This window comes from Poecilia reticulata, chromosome 5, assembly GCF_904066995.2.
Source record: "Poecilia reticulata chromosome 5, P_reticulata-male-v2, whole genome shotgun sequence".
In the NCBI taxonomy this organism is placed as follows: Eukaryota; Metazoa; Chordata; class Actinopteri; order Cyprinodontiformes; family Poeciliidae; genus Poecilia; species Poecilia reticulata.
Window position 1 is genome coordinate 11,893,509 of NC_088834.1, and position 21,569 is coordinate 11,915,077.

General features: G+C 37.8%; 1 protein-coding gene and 1 long non-coding RNA gene across 4 annotated transcripts in view; one reads left to right on the top strand and one right to left on the bottom strand.

The window, feature by feature from the left end:
• The window catches only part of pparg (peroxisome proliferator-activated receptor gamma), a 43,891-nt gene extending 23,580 nt beyond the window's left edge, over window positions 1–20,311 (top strand). For all 3 annotated transcript variants that reach the window (XM_008408553.3, XM_008408552.3, XM_008408555.2), the window contains exons 2-9: window positions 740–1,033; window positions 1,171–1,337; window positions 7,430–7,568; window positions 12,421–12,620; window positions 14,719–14,827; window positions 15,745–15,932; window positions 17,174–17,417; window positions 19,060–20,311. In XM_008408553.3, the coding sequence (XP_008406775.2) occupies window positions 742–1,033; window positions 1,171–1,337; window positions 7,430–7,568; window positions 12,421–12,620; window positions 14,719–14,827; window positions 15,745–15,932; window positions 17,174–17,417; window positions 19,060–19,307 (1,587 nt within the window). In that variant the 5' untranslated portion in view covers window positions 740–741 and the 3' untranslated portion in view covers window positions 19,308–20,311. The remainder of the gene's footprint in view (window positions 1–739; window positions 1,034–1,170; window positions 1,338–7,429; window positions 7,569–12,420; window positions 12,621–14,718; window positions 14,828–15,744; window positions 15,933–17,173; window positions 17,418–19,059) is intronic.
• Window positions 1,156–3,191, bottom strand: LOC145551665 (uncharacterized). Its single transcript, XR_014087555.1, has 2 exons — window positions 3,030–3,191; window positions 1,156–1,343 (listed from the first exon to the last, which is right to left on the bottom strand). It is a non-coding gene; the product is annotated as an uncharacterized LOC145551665 (long non-coding RNA).
• Window positions 20,312–21,569: the final 1,258 nt, after the last annotated feature.

Consider the following 21,569-nt stretch of genomic DNA (forward strand, 5'->3'; position numbering starts at 1 on the left):
AAAAACAAATCTAGCTAAGTTGTAACTATGGTGAGCAGACCAGTGCTAATGAAAAGGGATGCTGATAAATTTAGCTATCTACTAGCTCTGAATCTAAATAAAGATAATAAATAAATAAATACAGATGTTTACTAAGTACCTCCCATTTTTCACAGTGAAGGTATTCAGAAAATGAGCATGTAGTAAGAAAAAATCTTAAGTCTTAATAAGTCCGTAGATGTTTTAGCACTTAAAAAAGTCAGTTATTTTTTGTGCCTTATATCAAGTCATGTATCCTTGGCCTCCTTTCCGTGTCCTTTAGTTGGGCAATCGCACCACTAGGCACCCAAACAGCATGAGGGGAAGACAGTGTTTTGAGCAGAGGAGACGTTCCTCAGTGCCAGAGTTCGTCTTGTTCTCCCCGTGACACAGTCTGCCTCCCTGTTTGCATGATAACAGACATACTTCAAGAGCAAGCGGGAGGACTGTGGGTACTCCTCATGGTGTTTGCATGGGAGTGTGCATGCACGCCCTAATGTTTTGAACTTTTCCGAGGAGACATTTTTAATGATTAACCTTCAGCAGAATTCTGTATGTGGACTTGTAGTTTACAGGCATGCTTAATCTTCTTCTTTTCATCAGAATTCCACCGTCTTTATTCAACAGTTGTGTTTTAGAAAAGCCACAAACACTCGTATAATCAGGAGTAGTTTGTGTTCCATCTTTTAATGCTTTCTTATCTCTTCTGCTTGCACCACAGACATGGTGGACACCCAGCAGCTCCTAGCGTGGCCGGTCGGTTTCAGCCTGAGCACAGTGGACCTGCCAGAGCTGGATGACAGCCCCCACTACCTCGACATGAAACATTTGTCCACGTCAGACTATGCCTCCATTTCCTCCTCCTCCATCCCTTCCTCCTTGTCTCCCCCGCTTGTATCCTCCATCTCATCTGCCGGCTTGGCCTACGACATCAGTCCTCCGCTCAGTGAAGAACACCTGACCAACATGGACTACACAAACATGCACAGCTACAGGACAGAGATGGAGACGCACAGTAAGTTCAGCTTAATTTGCTCTGATTAAACATTTTGTACATTCGAAGAGTAGAATAGAAAGTTACTGCTGGTTGAAGCAACTAAATGATCAATTGTCATACATTTGAAATGTGTCTTTCCCCCCCCCCTCTTTTAGACCCAATTAAGATGGAACCAGAGTCACCTCCACAGTACTCTGACAACCCTTTGTTCTCCAAGTTCCCAGACGAAGCATCAGCTTCAGCGTTGAACATCGAGTGTCGTGTGTGCGGAGACAAAGCCTCGGGGTTTCACTATGGGGTCCATGCCTGTGAGGGCTGTAAGGTAGGCCTGAAAAGAGATAGTAAATGACAGGTAAATTAATTAATCAAAGATGTCTCTTTGAATAAAGATTTTTCTCAATAAATAAAAAAAATTTTAAAAAATCATTGGCAGGATAATTTAATTCAAAATGTGAATTAAATTCACAGACATAGCGATCCATTTCAATCAGATAATTCTAGCACAAACTGATGAAAACTCAACTCATTTTGATTCTCAGAAAATTAGGACATAAATATAGCCTATAGAAACATGGAAGAGACCGCTGACTTGACAGTTCTCAGATAGTCAATGAGGGTAGCCATAAAAAACAATATTGCTAAAGAAGCTGCTGTTCAGAGTTGTGTTCAGGTATATTTACACGAGATGAGACGCCAGAACCAGCAGCGCAGATGAGCTGAAGGCCACTATTATAGCTACCTCGGTTTCCTTCAAACCTCAGCAGAACCACTGGCTGATCGTCTGTGTGTCACTGATGCAGTAATTCATGCAAAAGGAACCCCAAGCAAGTACTGAGTGTTCATACTGTACAGTGCATGGATATGCTGTTCAGTAGGGTGACAATTTCTTATTGACAGTGTTCTCTAAAGGCTTTCTGTAACATTCAGATTTTTAAAAAATATAATTTTGGGTTTCAAAATAAACTGAAATGTATAACACTTTCTGTATATGAGTATATCATTCCAAGGAAGTGATAATTTTTTGAGATACACATGCCTTGTTATCTTCAATAATGAATTTAAGGGACTCCATTTTCTTTAAAGAATCAGTTCAAGACCCCATATAATATAAACTATTAGTATAAAATGACAGAAACTAAAATGATATATCCAGAAATTAACAAGCAACACCACCTGAAATGATCCAAAAATTAATCAGCATTTACTCTTTGTGGTGGGTTTCCTGTCTCATGGTGCTCTGCAGTTTCATAATCGCTCCTCTTCCATCGTGCAACTCTTTTCTATAACATGAGGGATTTTTTTTTTTTTCACCGAGAAAGAAATTCAGTTGTTGAATATTCCAAGTATGAAGTTGAAGTTGGTTAATGTAGCACTTCCTGCTGTAGGCTACCTCCAGAGATTAATCTTAAAGTAGAGTGATGAGCAGCATTGATAGGTTTGAAGGTGAATCATGCTTATGTATCATGAATGACATAACCAGTCGAGAAACGAGAAAACTGATTCTAAAGATTATTTCTCTCTTTAAGTGAAAAACTTTACATGTTTCTAATAGGAAACCTCTAGTTAGTACCTAGGTTTCAATAACAAAGCATGTGAGTTGTTTTATTTCATTGTTACCAGCAGACATGATTTTGAATTACAGGATCTATCAGTTCTTCCAAGTTGTCCAGGTCCTGATGCAATAAAGCAGCATCAGACTGTCACATGACCAGCATCATGGTTAACTTTTGCTATGGCGTTCCGTTTAAAATGCAGTTAGTTTTATATTGGATGTAACAGACCGACACCTTTCAAAGAGTTAAACTACTGTCTTAATAGTTCAGGAAATATTTTGCCATATGTATGGGGAATTTTAAGATGAGTTTTGGGCCTTAATGTTCATTAGTCAGCAGTGATTTGGCCTTCAAACTCCCCCTTTGCTATACTGTAGATGTCATTTTTTCCAAGTCTCTTTGTTTTTTTGGAATTATGAACACCAATCTTAGTGGAGACGGGTAAGACCTGAATTACTTACTTTTTTCCAAGGTTCCTTTTCTGACCTCCTGTATGTGTCAGCAGTGCAACACTTGGAGTAGTTTTGGTAGGCCTTACTCTTCTGGAAAGGTTCTCCACTATTAAATATTTTCTTCATTTTTACAGAATTGCTCTCACTTTTCTTTGCTGGGGTTCCAACGTCTTAGAAACTTCCAGGCCCTTTAGATATCCATGACTTTTATTGAGCTTCTTCATATAACAACATGATGTATTGCTTCTCAGGATCTTTTTGTCCACTTGCTTTAATCAGAGTGGTTCTACTTAAGTGATTTCTTGATTCTACAAGCCTGTCTGTAATCAGGGCTAATTTGCTTGGTGACATTTAATTCAGCCTGTGTTCAATCACTGTTAATTCATGATTTAGTAAGGGGAGGGGGAGGTATATATTCACATAAAGCCACTTTGTTTTAGATGGCTTACTTCCCATACTTTAATAAACCATCTGTGTAACTCTGAAGTCAATTTAAGTCCACGCCAGCAAACAAATTATTTATTGTTTGTTTCAAAAGGTAATGCCTCGGTTGAGAAAAAAAAAAAAAAAAAACCCTGACAGTCAGAAAACCTCAGAATACTGCCAGGAAATGTTAACCAGTGTCACAGTTGTTGTCTCTGATTCTCTAAGCTGCTTCTGTGCTGGTCGCTTCCTTTTTCTGTGTCGCCGTGTTACCTGCCATATGTCGGTGGAATAAATAATTGTATTATGCCCAGAGAGAAGTGGGCATTTTTCTATCTTTCTGATGTCTGTCACTCTAACCACAAGCCCCAAGCATTTTTCCACTCAACACCGGCATCTGCCTCTGCGTACAACGAGCCAGCCCCTTTGACTTTCTGTCGGTGTGTCTGTCTGTGCTGTCTGTAAAGGAGTATAAATAACTGATAGAGTGTGGGTGAAGTGTCAGACATATTTCCATTTTCTTTGAAATATTTTGACATTATAGGAAGTTGAACTATAAATTGTGACACTATGTTCCAAGCATAAATGAGAAGGATTTTCAGTTTCAGCAGTAGTACTTGGTACTCACCTAATGCTTTGGTTCCAAGAAGGTTTCACAGGTTTAAAATGGAACTTACATGAAAGGCATGTAAGTGTAAGTGTACTAAAATCTATATGTACCTGTGAGCAAAATTTTTTTTTTAAATCCATCTTTATAAAAATCACTTTTTATTGCTACACACCGATATATATTTCTTGATCCTTGCTAAATGTTAGGATTTACTTTAAGGCAGAAAAATGTAAATCCCACAAAGGCAAAGCTATTAAATCATCTAATATTAAGACAAAATACACATTTTGACTAACAACATGGGAACGTTATTCATTTTTGTTTTAAATGGTGTAATGAACCAAACAAACTGTTGTCCTACAAATCCACTGCTTGCTCTGATTGATTTGAATGAAATTTTAAGGTGTTTGGTCGGTGTGTGGTACAGGTCATCATTACCAACTGCAAATTAAATTGGGATGTATTTTAACATTAAAATAAAAATGGGTAACACTTTATTTAAAGGGGGTGAATAAGACTGACATGACATGTCATGAACATGAATAAGCCTTCATGAATATTTATGACTGTTGTCATAAAACGTCATTCAGTAAATTATGACACACAAAGTTGACATTATTCAAAATATCTTTGTTATGACAACTTGACATTAACAAAGAAATCATTACTGATATAAATTTGTTGTAAAATTATTACTGATTGCACTTTAAAAATTAGGTAACTTTATGTTATTAAAGGTAAAGTTTAAACAGTAATGATTTCTTGGGTAATGCCAAGTTGTCATAACAAAGACATTTTGAATAATGTCAACTTTGTATTAAAAGTGTCATAATTTACCGAATGACGCTTTATGACAACAGTCATAAACATTCATGAAGGCTTATTCATGTTCATGACAGGTGTTGCGTCATGTTTATGACATGTTTATGAAAGTGTCATGACAGTCTTATTCACCCCCCTTCAAATAAAGTGTTATCTAAAAAGGATATATTTTAAGTATTAATAAGTCAACAATCTGTATGTAAAAATGACATATCCAAACAATCAACTCAGCTACTTCTGTCAGTCGGAGCGTCTTTGAGGGGGTTCCCTTCTTCAAAGATGGTCTTGAGCATCAGTCAGAGTGAGCAACAAAGACCCCACATCCTGTTTAATCTAAACACCTGCGTTTTCAAACAAACAACCAAGTTTCAACTAACAACTCATTGTTTTAAAAACCATTTAATGCAGTTAAATTAACACTATCTGAAGGGGCTACTGAAACAGCAGTCCACAGATGTCAAAACTTCATGTGGTTTAGATAAGTCTTATCGTCGTCACTGTACTTTTGACATGTGGGTTTTATGAAAGATGTTCTTTGTGAATTATTGTTATCTCCACATCTCCCCACATCAGCCATTGTTTGTGCAAGTGATACCCTGTAGGAGGATTATGCTGTGATGCACGGAGTTGCAAAGACTTTGCTACTTTGAAACTTTGTGCCGCTACGTTTCACATTGTGGACAGTTTTTAGAGGTCAAGCTCCCTTTTCATTTTTTTGGATCTCATTCTTCAATCTCAAATAGTCTTTCTGTTTAATAACATTTGGAAAGCTTTGTTTTTTCACCAATCTTTTTTTTTTTTTTTAATTGGACTCACTTTAACGTTCAACAGTTCCTTCACCATTAACCCTTTTGCTTGATATTTGGCGTTCCTATTATAATAGTTTTTTTTAAATACTTAAAATTTTGTGTTTTTTTAGGCTTCATAATACACAATGTACTCCAAGCTCGACAGACTTTGATTTTGATTTTTGTAGAAGCGAAAGATAAATACATTTGGAGAGCAAACATGTTTTTGCTCCCCTATTTCTCCCTGCAGTCTCACAGTCAGACACATTTCCACACTTAATTTGCACTTTTTTTTTTAAACTACCCAGCAAAAAGTAAAAATGACAAATAAATGTTAAATTTTAATCCCACTGTCATGTCAATCGTTTCTTCAATCGGTTTACTGCCATGAAGGCGAAAGGTAACAGCAACAGAATCTGTATCAGTGTTATAGCTGCACTTTATGTTTATCACTCGCCTTAAATCAGATAAAACACAGTAGAAAACATTTTGCAGTATTGCAGGTGTGGGCTGAAAGCAGTTTAGGCCAGTTACCAATCTACAACAGAGTCACGTCTGCTCAGCGACATGCGTACAGATGAAATTACCTGTTGATTATTGAAACAGTGTTTTAAAACAATGTAATCTCTTTCTTATTGCCGTAATTAGATTAGAACCAGCAGAACAGAAATTTCCAAAAAGGTTTTACGGAGGTTCAAACTCAGGATGTCTGGCACTGAAGATAAACTGCCAAGCTGCCAAATTAGACCAATTTGTCTCATGAGCTGTTAGATGAATATTTCATATCTGTGAGACACATAATAATCAACAGAAAACCGTATTTCTTTCATCTGGTAGGATTTGTTTTAGGCCCTCTGGGATTGAATGCTATGATGTGGGGGTGGAGGATTGCTTAATACATTTTAATAACCAGTCGCCTATGTTTGCATTTGTTCGTTTTTGACACTGTTAGTTCTGTGGCTGCACAAGAGGTTCATGTCTTTCTGCCACTCAGTCATGTCATAACTTACTGGCCTGAATGAAAGTGAGTTACAGCAGTTATTGTTCTGCTGAAGTCTCGGGGGACACTCACCAGAAGAAGGGGGTCAGCCAAGCAGGCAATCCCTTAATTGTTTCAAAATAGAAAACATTCTTTATTGAGGCGGAGGCTTGACCCCCTTTAACTTCCTCCTTCTCTAAATAACCTGCGATTAAAAAAGGAACATCTGGATCGTGGTGTAGATGTCAAAACGGACAAGCATTCCCAAAGAACTCAGCAGGGAGTTTCTAAACTCGCATCACATTTTCAGTGCAGCTTTAAGGCTTTGTTGGTTTTATTGTTGATCCTGCTCTACTTGTCCATTTGCTGAGTTCGTATTAAGGAAACAAAAACTGTCTTCAGAATATGTTTGGCAAGGTGTGTGCATTGGGAGTTTGACCGTGACAGGAAAACTTAATTGCTGAGATAAGAGCAGATCTTATGACTTCTTTGGTTCTAAGGTTAAACGTATAAAAGCACACCTTGGAATACAGTCTACTCTTTTTTTTTTTTTTTTACATAAAATTGTGGGCATTAAGATTTGTTTTCCTTCAGATCAAACATTAAAAGCATGTGTTTACATTAATGTTTCTCAAGTTTAAACATGGTGTCAGAAAAGCTGACGTTTTGGCTTGAGAAACAATATTTTTTACTTTTCTTATTGATATATTTACTGTACTTTGGTCCTACAAATTAACAAAGTTTCTCCACTGCATTTGCATTGACTGTCCTTTTTTTCGCCTCACAGGGTTTCTTCAGACGCACAATCAGGCTAAAGCTGGTGTACGACCACTGTGATCTCCACTGTCGCATTCACAAGAAGTCACGCAACAAATGTCAATACTGCCGTTTCCAGAAGTGCCTTAATGTTGGGATGTCACACAACGGTAAGATTGTAATATCTGTTTTTTTTTATTACTTTTATTAACGCTATGGAACAATAATGGTGCATAAATTGGAAAAGCTGAGTGCAAACTCTGTGTTTTCATAGGATTTGAAAGCAGCATCAGGTTCTGTTAATCAAATGCACTCAGTACGCTGATTGTCAGCAAGTGTCACCGTCTCTATAAAAGCAGATGCTTGGGCAGTTTGCTGGTTCATAGTTTACAGGTGTGTAACAACACAATCTCAGAGAAGAAATATATCAGCAGTGATCTTAGAGAAGCAATTATAGCTGCTAATAATCAATCTGGAAAGGGCAATAAGGCAATGTTCAAACAAATTGCAGCCCATCATTCTAAAGAGATTATTATGAAATACAAAGTAGAGATAAAGTATAAAGTAGAGATTATTCTAAAATAGTAAATGTTTCTGCTAAAACATTTAGGAGAAAAAAACAAATCTTCCCAGGAGTGAAGATACCAGCAAATTCACCCCAACTTAGGCCGTATAATATGGCCCAAACTGATATTAACCCTGGTGCGTGCGAGGACCGAGGCAAACGTAAAGGACTGTGGCAAGTGATACAAGTTTTACATGTGTGGGGACGTTTGGACCCCATTTGTAAACACAAGGGTTAAACAAAGCAGCTAATCTAAAACACACTTATGGAAAATAATTCAGAGAATTTGCATTTTAAAGCCCGGACTGGGTCAAAATCCGGGTGGTCACCCTTTTGAAATATTGTGGTAGCATCTTGACAAAATGGTGCACAAACACATTTCCACAAAGTTGGAAAGAAACTGAAGCAAAGTTTTGCAGAAGGGCAAAATTCCTCTGCAGTAATAAGAGACTGAAGTCATACAGAAAATGGCAACTTTTAATTATTTCTGCTAACAATGGCTCTAAGGAGCAAAACCCAGTTATGAGTTGACGGTAAAAAATTAATTTTTAGGTAGAAAAAGTCGGATCTTTTTTGATGTTGTGGTCTAGGAAGTGTCTCTACATAACTCCTCTTGCCCCAGATGCCCCCTCCTGAGAACAGAGTGCACACTGCTGGTCACACTGCTGCACATTTAGTCTTCAAGGTGTGGCCACATGTCTGTAGCTTGTCACCCCACTGCCCTATATGTTGCCACTAGTTTCTTCTGTGGTCTCGAGTTTTCATCGCAGACTTTGCATCATGTTTCAGTTCACGTTGCTGGTTCCGTGTACCTGATACCTTTTAAAGGTGATCAAAAATGAGGCTGTGGTCAACAGCTAACTCCAAATACCCACCAGTGTGTTACATTTTTCCTTTCTGCGTTTTCATGACCAAGTGGCAAGACTTTTTAAATAAACACAGGTAAGTCTCTTGAGGTGCCTGGTTCGTGCTGCTTCAGCTGCAAATGTGTGCTCCAGATTGTCATCACCTTCCCAGGGAATTGTTTGTTTAAGAAAATCTCCCTGACACACCATTTGAAAAAAACTATGATGATGTGTCGAGAATGTTGGCAGAAAAGAGCGAACTGGTCCTTCTATATTGATGGTCGGTCTTAGTCTCCAGAAGAAAAGTTAAAGTGTCTTTAAGTATCAGATCATTCTGAAAGGAGCTCAAAATAGAGTAAAAATAAAATCTCATCTGAGAATTATTTTCTGCAAAAACTGTAACAAGCATGTTCTGTATAACCCAAAATCTTGTTCAATGAAGCATGATAGATCCGCTGTGGCCATCTTGCCCAGTTTTGATTGTTTAATGCATCATTTTAGGTAAAAAAAAAAAAAAAAAAAGCCAAGCTGTACATGCATAATTTAATACAAGCTTATCAACATGTTCACCAAAACCCTGATTATCCTTTCTGCTTCTTCCTGTTAACACATTTAGTTTTATTTTAACTATGTGAAATTATTGTTGCAAAACTTGGATCCACAGCAGAAATGCAACATGAAAACAGCGCTGAACGCTGTAATCTTGTCCCTCACCCACCACTGTTTAGTTGCTGCTTTTTATTTCAGAAGCCATTGTTGGTCACTGAGGCTTGACGGACTCCACCTCCTCACGTGTGTTTGGTGACTGTATGAGTTTACTCGGGTGTGCTCGAGTGTCATTTCCCCAATTCTCTTGTCCATTTTGTCGCACCTGTTAGGGTGGGCCAGCCTCAGCCGCTTGACTCTTTGACCTCTGGTGAGATCTAAGGATTATTAGCAACTCTTTTTACTATGAAATGACGACAACCTTTTGTAAACCTACCAGTGCAATACCTCATACTTTAGTTAATCCGCCTGTACAAATTTGCACAGCCTGCTGAATATCTTGCATGCAGAATACATGAACGTGCTTGAAATCCCCTCTTAACTGTTGCTTGAGTTGTATGCATTCTTAAAGTAATGAAAGTTTCAAGAGTGAAAAAGTGAAATCCAGCCAGGTGTTTTAATTAATTCTGAGTCATTTGATTTAGTATTTGATTCTTTTGGAAGTATTTTAACTACGTAACTTCTATTCAAGTTACTTCTTTGAATGGAAGTTACTTTGTTACTTCCATTCAGAGAGTGGAAGTAAAAATTTGACCTCTGCTGGAAGCTACAGGTGAGACGTGTTAACAAAATAGCTTTGCAGATGCTGGTGAAATATGAACTCTATTAGAATGAGAATAATTACTCCTTGACTAAAGACAAACTAATCAAATGTGAATGTTTTCATCCCATTCAAAAGTTTCTTTCATTCCTCTCCTGCTTTGTAAATAGGAAATGATTTTTATTTACATGGTACCTTTAATATATATACAATTCACAAAGAGAGAATATAAAATAAACATGATTAAAATAATAAATTATAAACTAAATGATGCAAATCATCAAAAGCCAATAATCTTTAATATTTAAAAGAACTTAAAGAAATCACCTTTGAATAAGCATGCCTTTAGCTGCTCTTAAAATGAGTCCAGACTTAAAAACAAACAACTCTTGTTCTAGAAAGAAGAGACAAAATTAAGCCCTTCAAATTTTATATCTGCTCCCTCGGACTATGCGGGGATTTTGCTTTGGCAACATTGGGAGCTTGACGCCTTCACTCAGTAGAAAGGAGCTTCATTGTTAAAGTGTTAGTCAGGATTGGTTTTAATGAATTCTAAAAGGAATTTTGTTTGTGCAAGATTTTTTTTTTTCTCATAATGTATTCTTCCTGTAACATGGAAGTGACTTTTTGAGAAAAAAATGTCAGGCATTTACTGTAACAAACGTCAGCTGTCAAATGAAGCACACATGGTTTAACAGAAAACCTGCTAAACCATGTGCAGGTTTTCTCCACATGGTTTAGCAGAAAACCATGTGCACACCTTAATTACTTTGTTTGTTTTCACCCTACCAGTTGCTAGCATGTTTCTCTCTGCTTTCGTTCATATCCTCCTCGTATTACTTAACAACATATCAGCAGTTTTGAAAATGTGCCACAGTGTGGGCGTTTGTTTTATCAATGATTGACATCTCTGAGCCTGTAGTTTCAACTGGTTTCTCCAGCATGCTGTGTCACTGTCTCAGGCTCGTTGCCAAGAGAGACGCAAGTCCGCTTTGGTTTTGTGTTGATTTGCCCAAGGTGGGCATCAACCACACACTCAGCGTTTCACAATTGCATAAAGCTGCAGCTAAAGAATGGTGCATGTCTAAATTGAGGCGAGGGATAATTAATGATTTCCAACTTTAATGGAACGTCTCGACTTTCTCACGGCATGGCATTAAATTTCACCTCCTTCTGATTAGGCTTTATGAAAAGCAAAACGTCATTTTAAACTTAAAAAAAAAAACGAACATAAATTTACACTGCTGTTATTGTTGTTGAAGTTATTGTTGTTGTGACATTATAGATACTGGGACATTTTTAATGGCTAATTCTGCAGACTCACCCATGATAATAGGGCTGGTTATCTGCAAAATAGGACTTATTTTGTGAATGAAACTCAATCAGGTCTCCTTTGTTCAGTTGTTTTAGTTTTAAATGTCGGTTGTAATGCCACCTGCAGTGGCAGAAGGAAAGGGGAGGGGAAACAAGATTAGATAAGTGTAGGTCTTTCAGTGAACTGTTTAAACCTAATTACCAATGCACTATCAAGGTGCAGAACATGTTGAAATGCATCACAAGACACACCTCATAAAAACTCAGCAGGGTCATTTATCATGTGCTTTTAAACAGTCGATCTATTCCTTCTCTGACATAGACAGTAAAACTTATTTATAGAAAATGTCTGAGCAGTTACCTCACTCTGCTAACTTATGTCTAGATGCAGCCTGATAGTAATCATAAATTGGTTTTCCTGTTCCTATGTTTAATTAAATGCATTGACATCAGGTCTGTTGTATGTTTTGAAACTGGACAAGGTTAGTTTTAACAGACAATCGATCCAGCAGTGCTCTCCCAACAAACCCATCAAACAAACCTGACCAGATCTGAGCAACAACACACTTCAATATTTATTTAGGAATCTAAGAACAGAAGCCAAATTTAAAGGAGAAGTAAATTATCTGTGTTTCTGTATTTCTTAAATGCAAGAAATGAAATAAGGTCAGTATATTTTTGTGCATAGCAGTTTTAGCACGAATGCAGTTTATTTTTAAATCACTTCAGACAGTTTTTTATTTTATTTAAATCTGAAAGCACTGTTAGCACTGACTGAAAAACTACAAATTTCATTCTGCTAACAAAGGTAGGGGATCTTCAGCTTAAATGCAGTGTGGTCTTTTCTTATTCACTTTTTGCAGATATTTGCATTTGAACTCTCATAACTTGAATATTTCTTTCTATTTTCCTTTCAAGTAAAATAGTGGATAGAGTGTTTTGCATATTTGTTTTCTACATGCGCTAACATACATTTCTGCTTTCTTTCCCAGCCATTCGTTTTGGCCGAATGCCTCAGGCGGAGAAGGAGAAGCTGTTGGCTGAGTTCTCGTCTGACATGGAGCACATGCACCCGGAGGCTGCAGATCTAAGGGCTCTGGCCCGGCATCTGTACGAAGCCTATCTGAAGTATTTCCCCCTTACCAAAGCCAAGGCCAGGGCAATCCTCTCTGGGAAGACGGGAGAAAAAGTGGTAAGAACGGCTGGCCGATTTCCGTTCTACTTTTATCTATTCGTAACATCAGTCACATTAAGACACCACTGCCAATTAGACAGCTTTATGAAATATGTAAAAAGAACAAACATGATGGAGAATAAATCTTTATTGGCAAACCTAATGTGAACTTGTTCTGTCAAAAGTCTTTGTTATGAACTACTTGTATTTTTAAGTTTATGTGCAGTAGCTGTGCATTCCTGCTCTGTTCTAATCTGAGCTGCTGAACCAGTTTCCGTCACGTCTGCTCTGCCTTCTGGCAATTGTACAAAATAAAAATGTGAAATTCTGCATTTGAAAACTTTGAATGAAGAAAATGTTAAACTTTCCCAAGTGCACATGCAAACATATCGAGTGCTATTTTTGTTGTGTCACAATACCCCGTTCATATGGACACTTTGCAGGGTTTTGTTGTTGTTTTGACTGGGGATGTGGTTCAACTGGTTTCTACGTGCTTTGGCTGTCATAAAATCTCTGACAGGTGGTTGGACTGGGAAACAAACAGGTTTTTTATTTTACTGTACGCTGTGACAGTTTTAATGCTGACACTTAATATAATTTACTGGAACATTTATAAAATGGCACATCAAAATGTAAGAAATTTATTTGTCAAAAAAAATTATCTCAGATTTTATCTTTTTTTTTTTTCTTACATTTTCTTCAGTTGTTTGTTATTTCTGGCACCTCATTGTCCAACATATGATTGGTTGCCATATACTACTATACCAGCCACTACACTCTATTTTATCGTTTTTCTAGACTAAAGTGCTTTTTTTTGCTGTGCAGTATAGCAAAACTTTCAAGTTAATGTCCACTAGGTTTTACAGATTACACGTCATGACATTATAAATCAACCAAACATAATGAAAAATCTCTTAAATTTGTAATTCTGTGCAAAATCATTTCAATACCAAATGAATAAAAAATAACAATGGATTAAAAGAATAGTATTAATGCTGTAGTTTTTCTTTATGCCATTTTTTAAAGCTTTTGCAGCAGCTCTAAGTTTTTCTGCTGCTGGTAAATTCTGGTGTCTTCAAGGTTGCTCGGCATCTTTTTGTTCAGCTTGTTATGACTGTTCGCCTCAGCCAAAGCCGCCAAATGACACTGGCTCAGCATTTTGTTTGAAGCACTCCTTGCTCATTTACGAATTCATTGCGTACCTCCTAAAACAAATTATTAGTAAATGATTTTAGCTTTTGTGGAATATTTACATTTTTTTAGCATCCAAGGTCGAGATATTAGTTGTTGTTTGATCAAAGAGGGATTTGTTTTGTGTTTGTTTTTTGTCTTTTTGTAGAAAACCACAAAAGTAGACAGTAAAAGAGGGTGGCTCAACATATCTGTGATAAGGTCATGCTGACGGCTAAGGATGGTTACCTTCTACCAGACAGTTGTGTGTTTTGTTGAATCGCTTTCATTAGAACAATGATTGAATCCACCAAAAAATATATTAATATTAAAAAACATCAACGCAGGACTACAGGACTACTAAAATACGAGACAAGAAAAAAGCTAAATTTCCTTATATGTTTTGGTTCTGTTTAAATGACAAATATAATATTTTTGCTTTTTCATTTTGTTCAGGATTGCAGATTGCAATAATTATATTTACTTCCACATGTAAAGTTATGAAAAACAAAAAATGACAAAGGGAAAGGGAAAGCACAAGTCGGCAGAGAATACAGTTGAAGTGTTATTGTTGCATCTGGAACATTAAAACTTTGACCTCAGTGCAAAACACAATGGCCACTCAATACAGAAGTGCTGACAGCAAATCTCCAGTTTAAATGAGAGTTTTATCCAGTGAAGAAGGAGGAAGTCCTGTTGGAGACATTCTGGTCCAGTTCTGACCAGCATTATTACTGTGATTGAGTACTCTCATTTATCACCAACTGTTGTATCCCCTGATTTACCTGCTTTATGTCTGCAGGCTGAACAGTGTTAGGTTTTACATAACCTCTGCTAACTGAAAGTAAAACATTGAACTGCTTTTAGTGAATTAAAACAGGTGGAATGCTTTGGCAATTACAAAAATCTTCTGTGTGTGTGTGTGTGTGTGTGCGTGTGTGTGCAGCCTTTCATCATTCATGACATGAAGTCTCTAATAGAAGGGGAGCAGTTTATCAACTGTAGGCAGATTCCATCCCGGGACCACCAGCAGATGTCCACCGTTACAGTTGGAGGTTAGTAAAGGCACAATCTAGATTTTTAGATGACATATATTAGTTTTGTAGTTTAGAAAATATTTCTTTAAAAACCTGGATTGAGTTTGTCTGCAAGCAATTTTAGTGAATCATAAGAGCTTTTCTTATAAACCTTAACTCTTTGCATTCAACAAGTCACATATTTCTTAAATATTTTGAGTTTAAAGATAAATTTGAACAGGCTGTTTCAAGTCTTTTTCATGTTTATATTTAACTACCAAAAGCCTAAATAGATGCTTCATTGACTCGCAGCTAAGAATAGGCATGGAAACCATAAGCTCATTTTCACATTGGTTAGAAAAAAGACAAGAGATCGAAAGATAGTCAGCTTTACAAACACAACAATAAAGAAACTAAAGTTAGTAGGCATAATTACAATTATGCATTATTCATAGACCAGGTAAATAAAGATTTTAAGTTGTTTTTAGTCACACATGATGTTTGTTTCAGATAGGAAATCACACAAGAATGCTTCTAAAAATGAAATAATTTATTTAAATTACTAATGGACAAATATTTATTTATTTACCATTTTTGTGTATATTTCTACTGGTGTTACAATGACTTATCTCTGGTGTTGACCTTCAAGTCTCTTATTTTGACGGGTTTCCTTGCCATCACCCAAATCTCCATTGATTATCTATCAGGCTCGAATCTGGATTTAAACTGGGCCAGTTCAAAATCTTGATAGTCATTATCAAACGAAAGATTTTGTTAGGAACCAAAGTTTATTTTAAATCTTGAAATTTGCCATTAGTATTAATAATCTTGGGTGTACTTCTTCATGCACTGTTATACATCTGAGACAAAGTCTGCTAGTTCTGGTTAATTTCTCAGTCATAGAATTGTGTTCTACAGCTTTTTCAGATTTTTATTCCATATCCTTACGGTTTCAGGAATCCCAGGAGCCCACTCAGGGTCAGATTATGGAGCTCTGGGAACGGGGACCAACGGACTGACACCTGACGGGGCGGAGCTGCGTTTCTTCAAAAGCTGTCAGTCACGCTCTGCAGAAGCAGTAAGAGAAGTGACAGAATTTGCAAAGAGCATTCCAGGATTCATCGATCTGGATCTCAATGATCAAGTAAGATGGACTAAAATTGACTTTTTTTGAGTTTTGGGTCATGTTAGAATGTTATTCCTTCATCAGAAACATAACTTCCACAATGAGCAGAACTGTTATAAATGTCATAATGGAGTGTTGGAAAGAGCAGGAGCTACTTAAAGAGACAGAATCTCAATTCAAATTTTTATAACAACTGAACACTTGATAACACTTTATTGTGCACTATGTGCATGGAAAATACATACTACCCCTTTAAAAGCCACTTTTGAGAGTCAAAAAAAAAAACAAAGTACAGAGAAGGAGAGCATCTTGCAAGCTGTAGCACAGGGTTATTGTAACAAAGACCTTTTACATATTTGCTGAGGGTGGGGTGATGAGAGATCCAGAACCAAAAACCAAACAGTAAATGAAGGAATAAATACATATAAAAAATTGAGACAATGCACACCCTCTTCGGGGTCCTTGAGGGTGCATGGGAGTTTGCTGGGATGAAAATCATCACCTCTAGTGTATGGTCCTGAGTCAGAAAAGGGTAGAGTGCCTTTTCAAGATGTCAGAGAAGACATCCTGCGCAAGTTGAGGAGTTCAGGTGTCTAAGGTTCTCATTCAAGAATGAGGAAAAAACGGAGAGGAAGAGGGGAATTGGTGTGGTGGCTGCAGTGACCCGAGTTCTTTACCAGCCTTTCATGGTGAAGAGAGAGGCTGAGTCTGGTCACAAGTGCTGGCTAGAAAGAACGAGGTTGCAGATACAAGTGTTTACAAGTGTGCATGAGTCCCTTGTCAATATTGTGAAAAGTTCAGTCATGTAATGGGCGCATCCCACTGGGAGGAGACCCAGAGAAATTATACAAATGTGATCACACACAACGCAGATAAAAAGCAATAATTACTACTAATCCCTGTATGGTCAAAGCATAACTCATGGTCAAAGGGCGGATAAGTGGATCTCTTTACTATAAGTGGATTCGTATTGAATGAACACTTTGTTGAATTAAAGCTTTCCAAATTACACCTCGGTCGATTAAACTGCTGCCAGTTTCAGCAACACTGTTAAAAATTCTGAAGGTTGCTGATGTTGAGAGTTTATTTGTGAGAAACATGGTTAAGATGTAGAAAAACTAATAAAAAGAATACTCTATTAGTCTATGGCTTCCCTTAAAATAGAAATAAAAATATGATTTTGTTGCGTCCTCTACATGTTTTCAAATATCTCACCCATCTTCAGAGCTTCATTTCAACCAGTAAATATTTTTGTCCAGGTGACGTTGCTGAAATACGGAGTGATTGAAGTTTTGATCATCATGATGTCGCCTCTGATGAACAAGGATGGCACCCTGATCTCCTACGGACAGATCTTCATGACGCGGGAGTTCCTCAAGAGTCTCAGGAAACCTTTCTGTCAGATGATGGAGCCAAAATTTGAGTTCGGAGTCAAGTTCAACACGCTGGAGCTGGACGACAGTGACATGGCGCTGTTTTTGGCTGTTATTATCCTCAGTGGGGGTGAGTGATCACTATTTGTCAGGGAATGTTATTATCTAATAGGATTTCTAATGATTTTTTTTAGGGGGGCGGGGGGGTTGAGTCTGATGCAAATCCCGGAAGCAGGGGGCAATTTCTAAACTTGCTGCGCCCAGAACAAAACTATAAATCATCACACCTGGTCCTCATGCACTCCTGCCCTTCACTTTGGTGTAAAATCTCTTTTACACCAAAGTGAAGCAAACCACTTCCTGTTAAAACAATATGCTTCAAAATTGTATGTAATACCCCAATTCATTTATTAAATGTAATATGTATCTTCCATTTACTGCCAGTGAAAATGTTTCTTTTTATTAAAAAAGACATTATGTCCACACAGAGATCTCAGGTATCTCCTGTCCACAACTTATCGTCCTTTAGTGATAAACATGTTATCTTTGGACAGCCTTAAACCATTTATCTATTTACTAAATGGTTAAAGGTAAAATAATCAGTTTCACATGAGAACAATAAAACGCTGCATCACAAGAGTCAGGGATCAATAACTGCAAAGGTTGCACTTGTGATGAGGGAGAAACGACAAGAGAGGTGAGGTTTCAGTGACGACCACAGGAGTGAGCAACAATCACGCATCTCCCACTTGTGCACGTTTCTGTACTAGCCGTGAAGATTTAGAGTAAAAGGAAAAGTATTGGTGGGAAAAGGCGTGAAACTTTTGGTCTTCAGTCCTCACACTTATGAGTCGAGTTTCTTAGAAGCAAACATCAGGAAGTCGAAGCGTTTTACTCATGTGTAATTAGGCAATCCCTCATATCTGAACAGAGCCTTATGAGTTTGTCCAGTCCTGCTGATTATTAGCAGGACTGGACCTGATGATTGATAAAAACCTGACTTTGAACATTATTAAGATTAAAATCCAACAATGAGCTAAATTATTAACTTAAATGACTGATTATGGCTTAATAAGCAGCTTTTTGTACAAAGCAGAAAACCATCTCACTAATAAGAACTGATTTCAGTACATTTAGGACTATATGTTTTGTGTCTTCAATTCAGTTTATCTACACTGCTCAAAAAAATAAAGGCAACACTTTAACATTTAAGTGAACACTGAAGTGTTCCCTTTATTTTTTGGAGCAGTATATATTGTGCCAACTCACAACACGCCACCTTAATTCACTTTACAAAAAAAAAAAGACAATTCAATCCAATCATACATACAATCCAATTGATCCGACTTATCAACAATGCAACCAAGTTCAAACTGGATAAAAATTTCTCTACCTAAGGAAACACAGCAGAGTGCATTAAATCATAAATTGGCAGCTAAATATCCTGACTCTGCAGAGCATTACACCATGGGATGCTTAAAATTGTATCACCTCATATACTAACCCTGCTTTAACCTTCCCTACAACATTATTTCTAACCTGTCTGGTGTGTCCCTTGGCCTTTGTGAGGTTTTTTATGAACTGATGTTCTCCAAGAAACTTCTGAGACTTTCACATAACATAGGGATTAAATTACATGGAGGTGAACTCCATTTATTAATTGACTGCAGAGGATAATGGTTGCTCTGCTTTTGACGTGCATTGTGTAATGATATCAGTGTGAGGTCTGTCTCTAATTGATCCCCTGTGTCTCTGCGCCCCGTCCCGTCCAGACCGGCCCGGCCTGCTGAACGTGAAGCCCATCGAGCAGCTTCAGGAGACGGTGCTCCATTCGCTGGAGCTGCAACTGAAGCTCAGCCATCCAGACTCCCTGCAGCTGTTTGCCAAGCTGCTCCAGAAGATGACGGACCTGCGTCAGATAGTCACTGACCACGTGCACCTCATCGAGCTGCTGAAGCAAACCGAGGTGGACATGCTCCTACACCCTTTGCTGCAAGAGATCATGAAGGACTTGTACTAGAGCTCAAAAGGAAAAGGGGACGAGCGCCGCAATGTGAAGAAAAACCGAGACTGTTAAATCATGAATTGAAATTAATCATTTACCAGAAGGTGGAGAAGAACAGGAACAGAAAAATCAAGAAAAGAAATAAAATTGTTTTATCTGTTTCTAGGCAGTCTCAATGTGATTAATTTGTGGCGCACAGTCATTTGTCTACCACAGAGCCCGAACATTTCATTACGGGCTGTCTGCCAACTTCAGTACGAAACTACCACCTTTTGCAGCAAAGTGCCGATGACTAACAGAAAGAGAGGGAACCGTCAGTTGGCAAACTTGACGCAAAAATTCTTCGTGCTTCATCACTGTCAAACTTCACGTGCCTTAAAGGGAAGCATTTTTCACGCCTCGTCGCATACAGCACTTGTTGTTGTGCGCCTTGTTTCTTCACAGCCATCCACAGAGATCAGCAGTGCACGTACATACATCAGTATCTCTGCGAACACGCATGAACGCTCACACACGTAAAATTGCGCACAGTCGTTTTCTGTTTTGGCATCAGGGTGAAGGTGCTATCTCATTTTAATCAGCTGCATCCAAAAACAGAAATCAGATTAGTGCTTATAACTTATTCTGGTCCTGCACACCGCTTAGAAACTGTGAGAAAGTAAGTGTGAGCTAACAGAGGGCACACAGCAGGAATGATGTTGGCTTTAAAATATGCCTTAACAATTGAATGTTTAGCTTTTTAAAAAAAAAAGATCCAATGTTGTTCTTAAGCATATTGTACATATTCAATGTATGATATATGTAATCGCTCATTTTGTTTCCATTTGTATGAAATTCTTAAACTAAACTTGCTTTTGAGCCTTTAGATTCAGCAACTTGGTTGAGTTCTAATTTTTCAATGTGAAATTATTTTGTATCTATTAAAGTCCTTTTTTTTGTGCAGGCAAAAAGACTGGATTCTTACCTACTGGGGAGATAAAGTGAGAAATTACCTGTAAATAAAATATTTTCTAACTTTTTTTACTTGGAGTCTGTTTCTTGCTTAAGGACAATCAACAATGCATCAAAGCTGTTTTCAACTATCTATAACCATCACTTTAGTATAATAAAGCTGGAAGATGAACATCTGCCACAATCTCGAGTCTTTTCCAGTCATATTTGAAACATGTTTTTTTTCTTTTGCATTTAACGTATGTACAAGGCAAGAAAGTGTGCATCAGAATATTTGGCTCAGGTCACTGTTGTTCAAACTATTTCCAAATATCTTCCTTGGAGGTATTGCTCAGACACTTTCAAATCTAGTTTTACAGTCATTACATCAGCTGTCTTCTGTGCCTATTACCAAATACTTCTAAACACACACACACACACACACACACCCGCTGCTGCCATTGCAACATCTGAACTATGCTGGGCCGGAAGACCGGAGTCTGTGGGCTCTAATTTCATGTGCAGGAAGGGAAGTTGGTATACTTTATGAAGGTTGTGTTTTTTAGATTTAATGCTTTCTTCTGGTTGGAGCATAAAGCCTTTTCATGCCATTTTGTACTTTTCACAGCTTAGAGAGTTTGGGTAGAATAGGTTACAGGAGAGATAGCGTGCAAAGCGGAGGTCAGAGTAACATTCAAACTCCGAACATTAAACTTTAACCCAGCGAGACACCGGGTCACTTTCATAAACTTTCATTTGCACAAAGCTTCCTCAGCCTCTGGTCAGGTTGTCATTGCATGTTGTTTTTCTAACTCATGTCAGGTGCTTTATGTCAGGGAAGTTAGCCAGGAGGCTCAATTCCTATTTATGTCAAGTTAAATCTGAACTACATTAGACAATTCCCTCAGTGTACAGTACCGAAGCTCTTAAAAATATGTATATATCTCTAATCAATCAATGTTTCTTTTTTTCTCTTGTATTGTATTGGTCTGTATTCCCAAACCTGGTCCTCATGCACTCCTGCCCTGCATGTTTTAGATGTGTCTCTGTTCAAGCATACCTGATTCAAATAATTGCATGACTGCCTCAGCAGCCACCAAATGCTCCAGAAGCCTCTTAATCACTCATTCAGTCAGTTGTTTGAAAGTAAAGAAAAACCTGGGGCACTTGAGAATCAGGTTAGAGAACCACTGATTTAGGCCTAGTTCACACCAAACTCGTTTTGCGCCTCCAGTTTACATTCAAAGTCTAAATGGAGGCGCGACGAAGGCCCTTCACGACGCGTTTCGAGTGACTAGCTCGGCGCGATTTGAAGCATTTTTCACGTTTAATCGCGTCAAGCGAGTC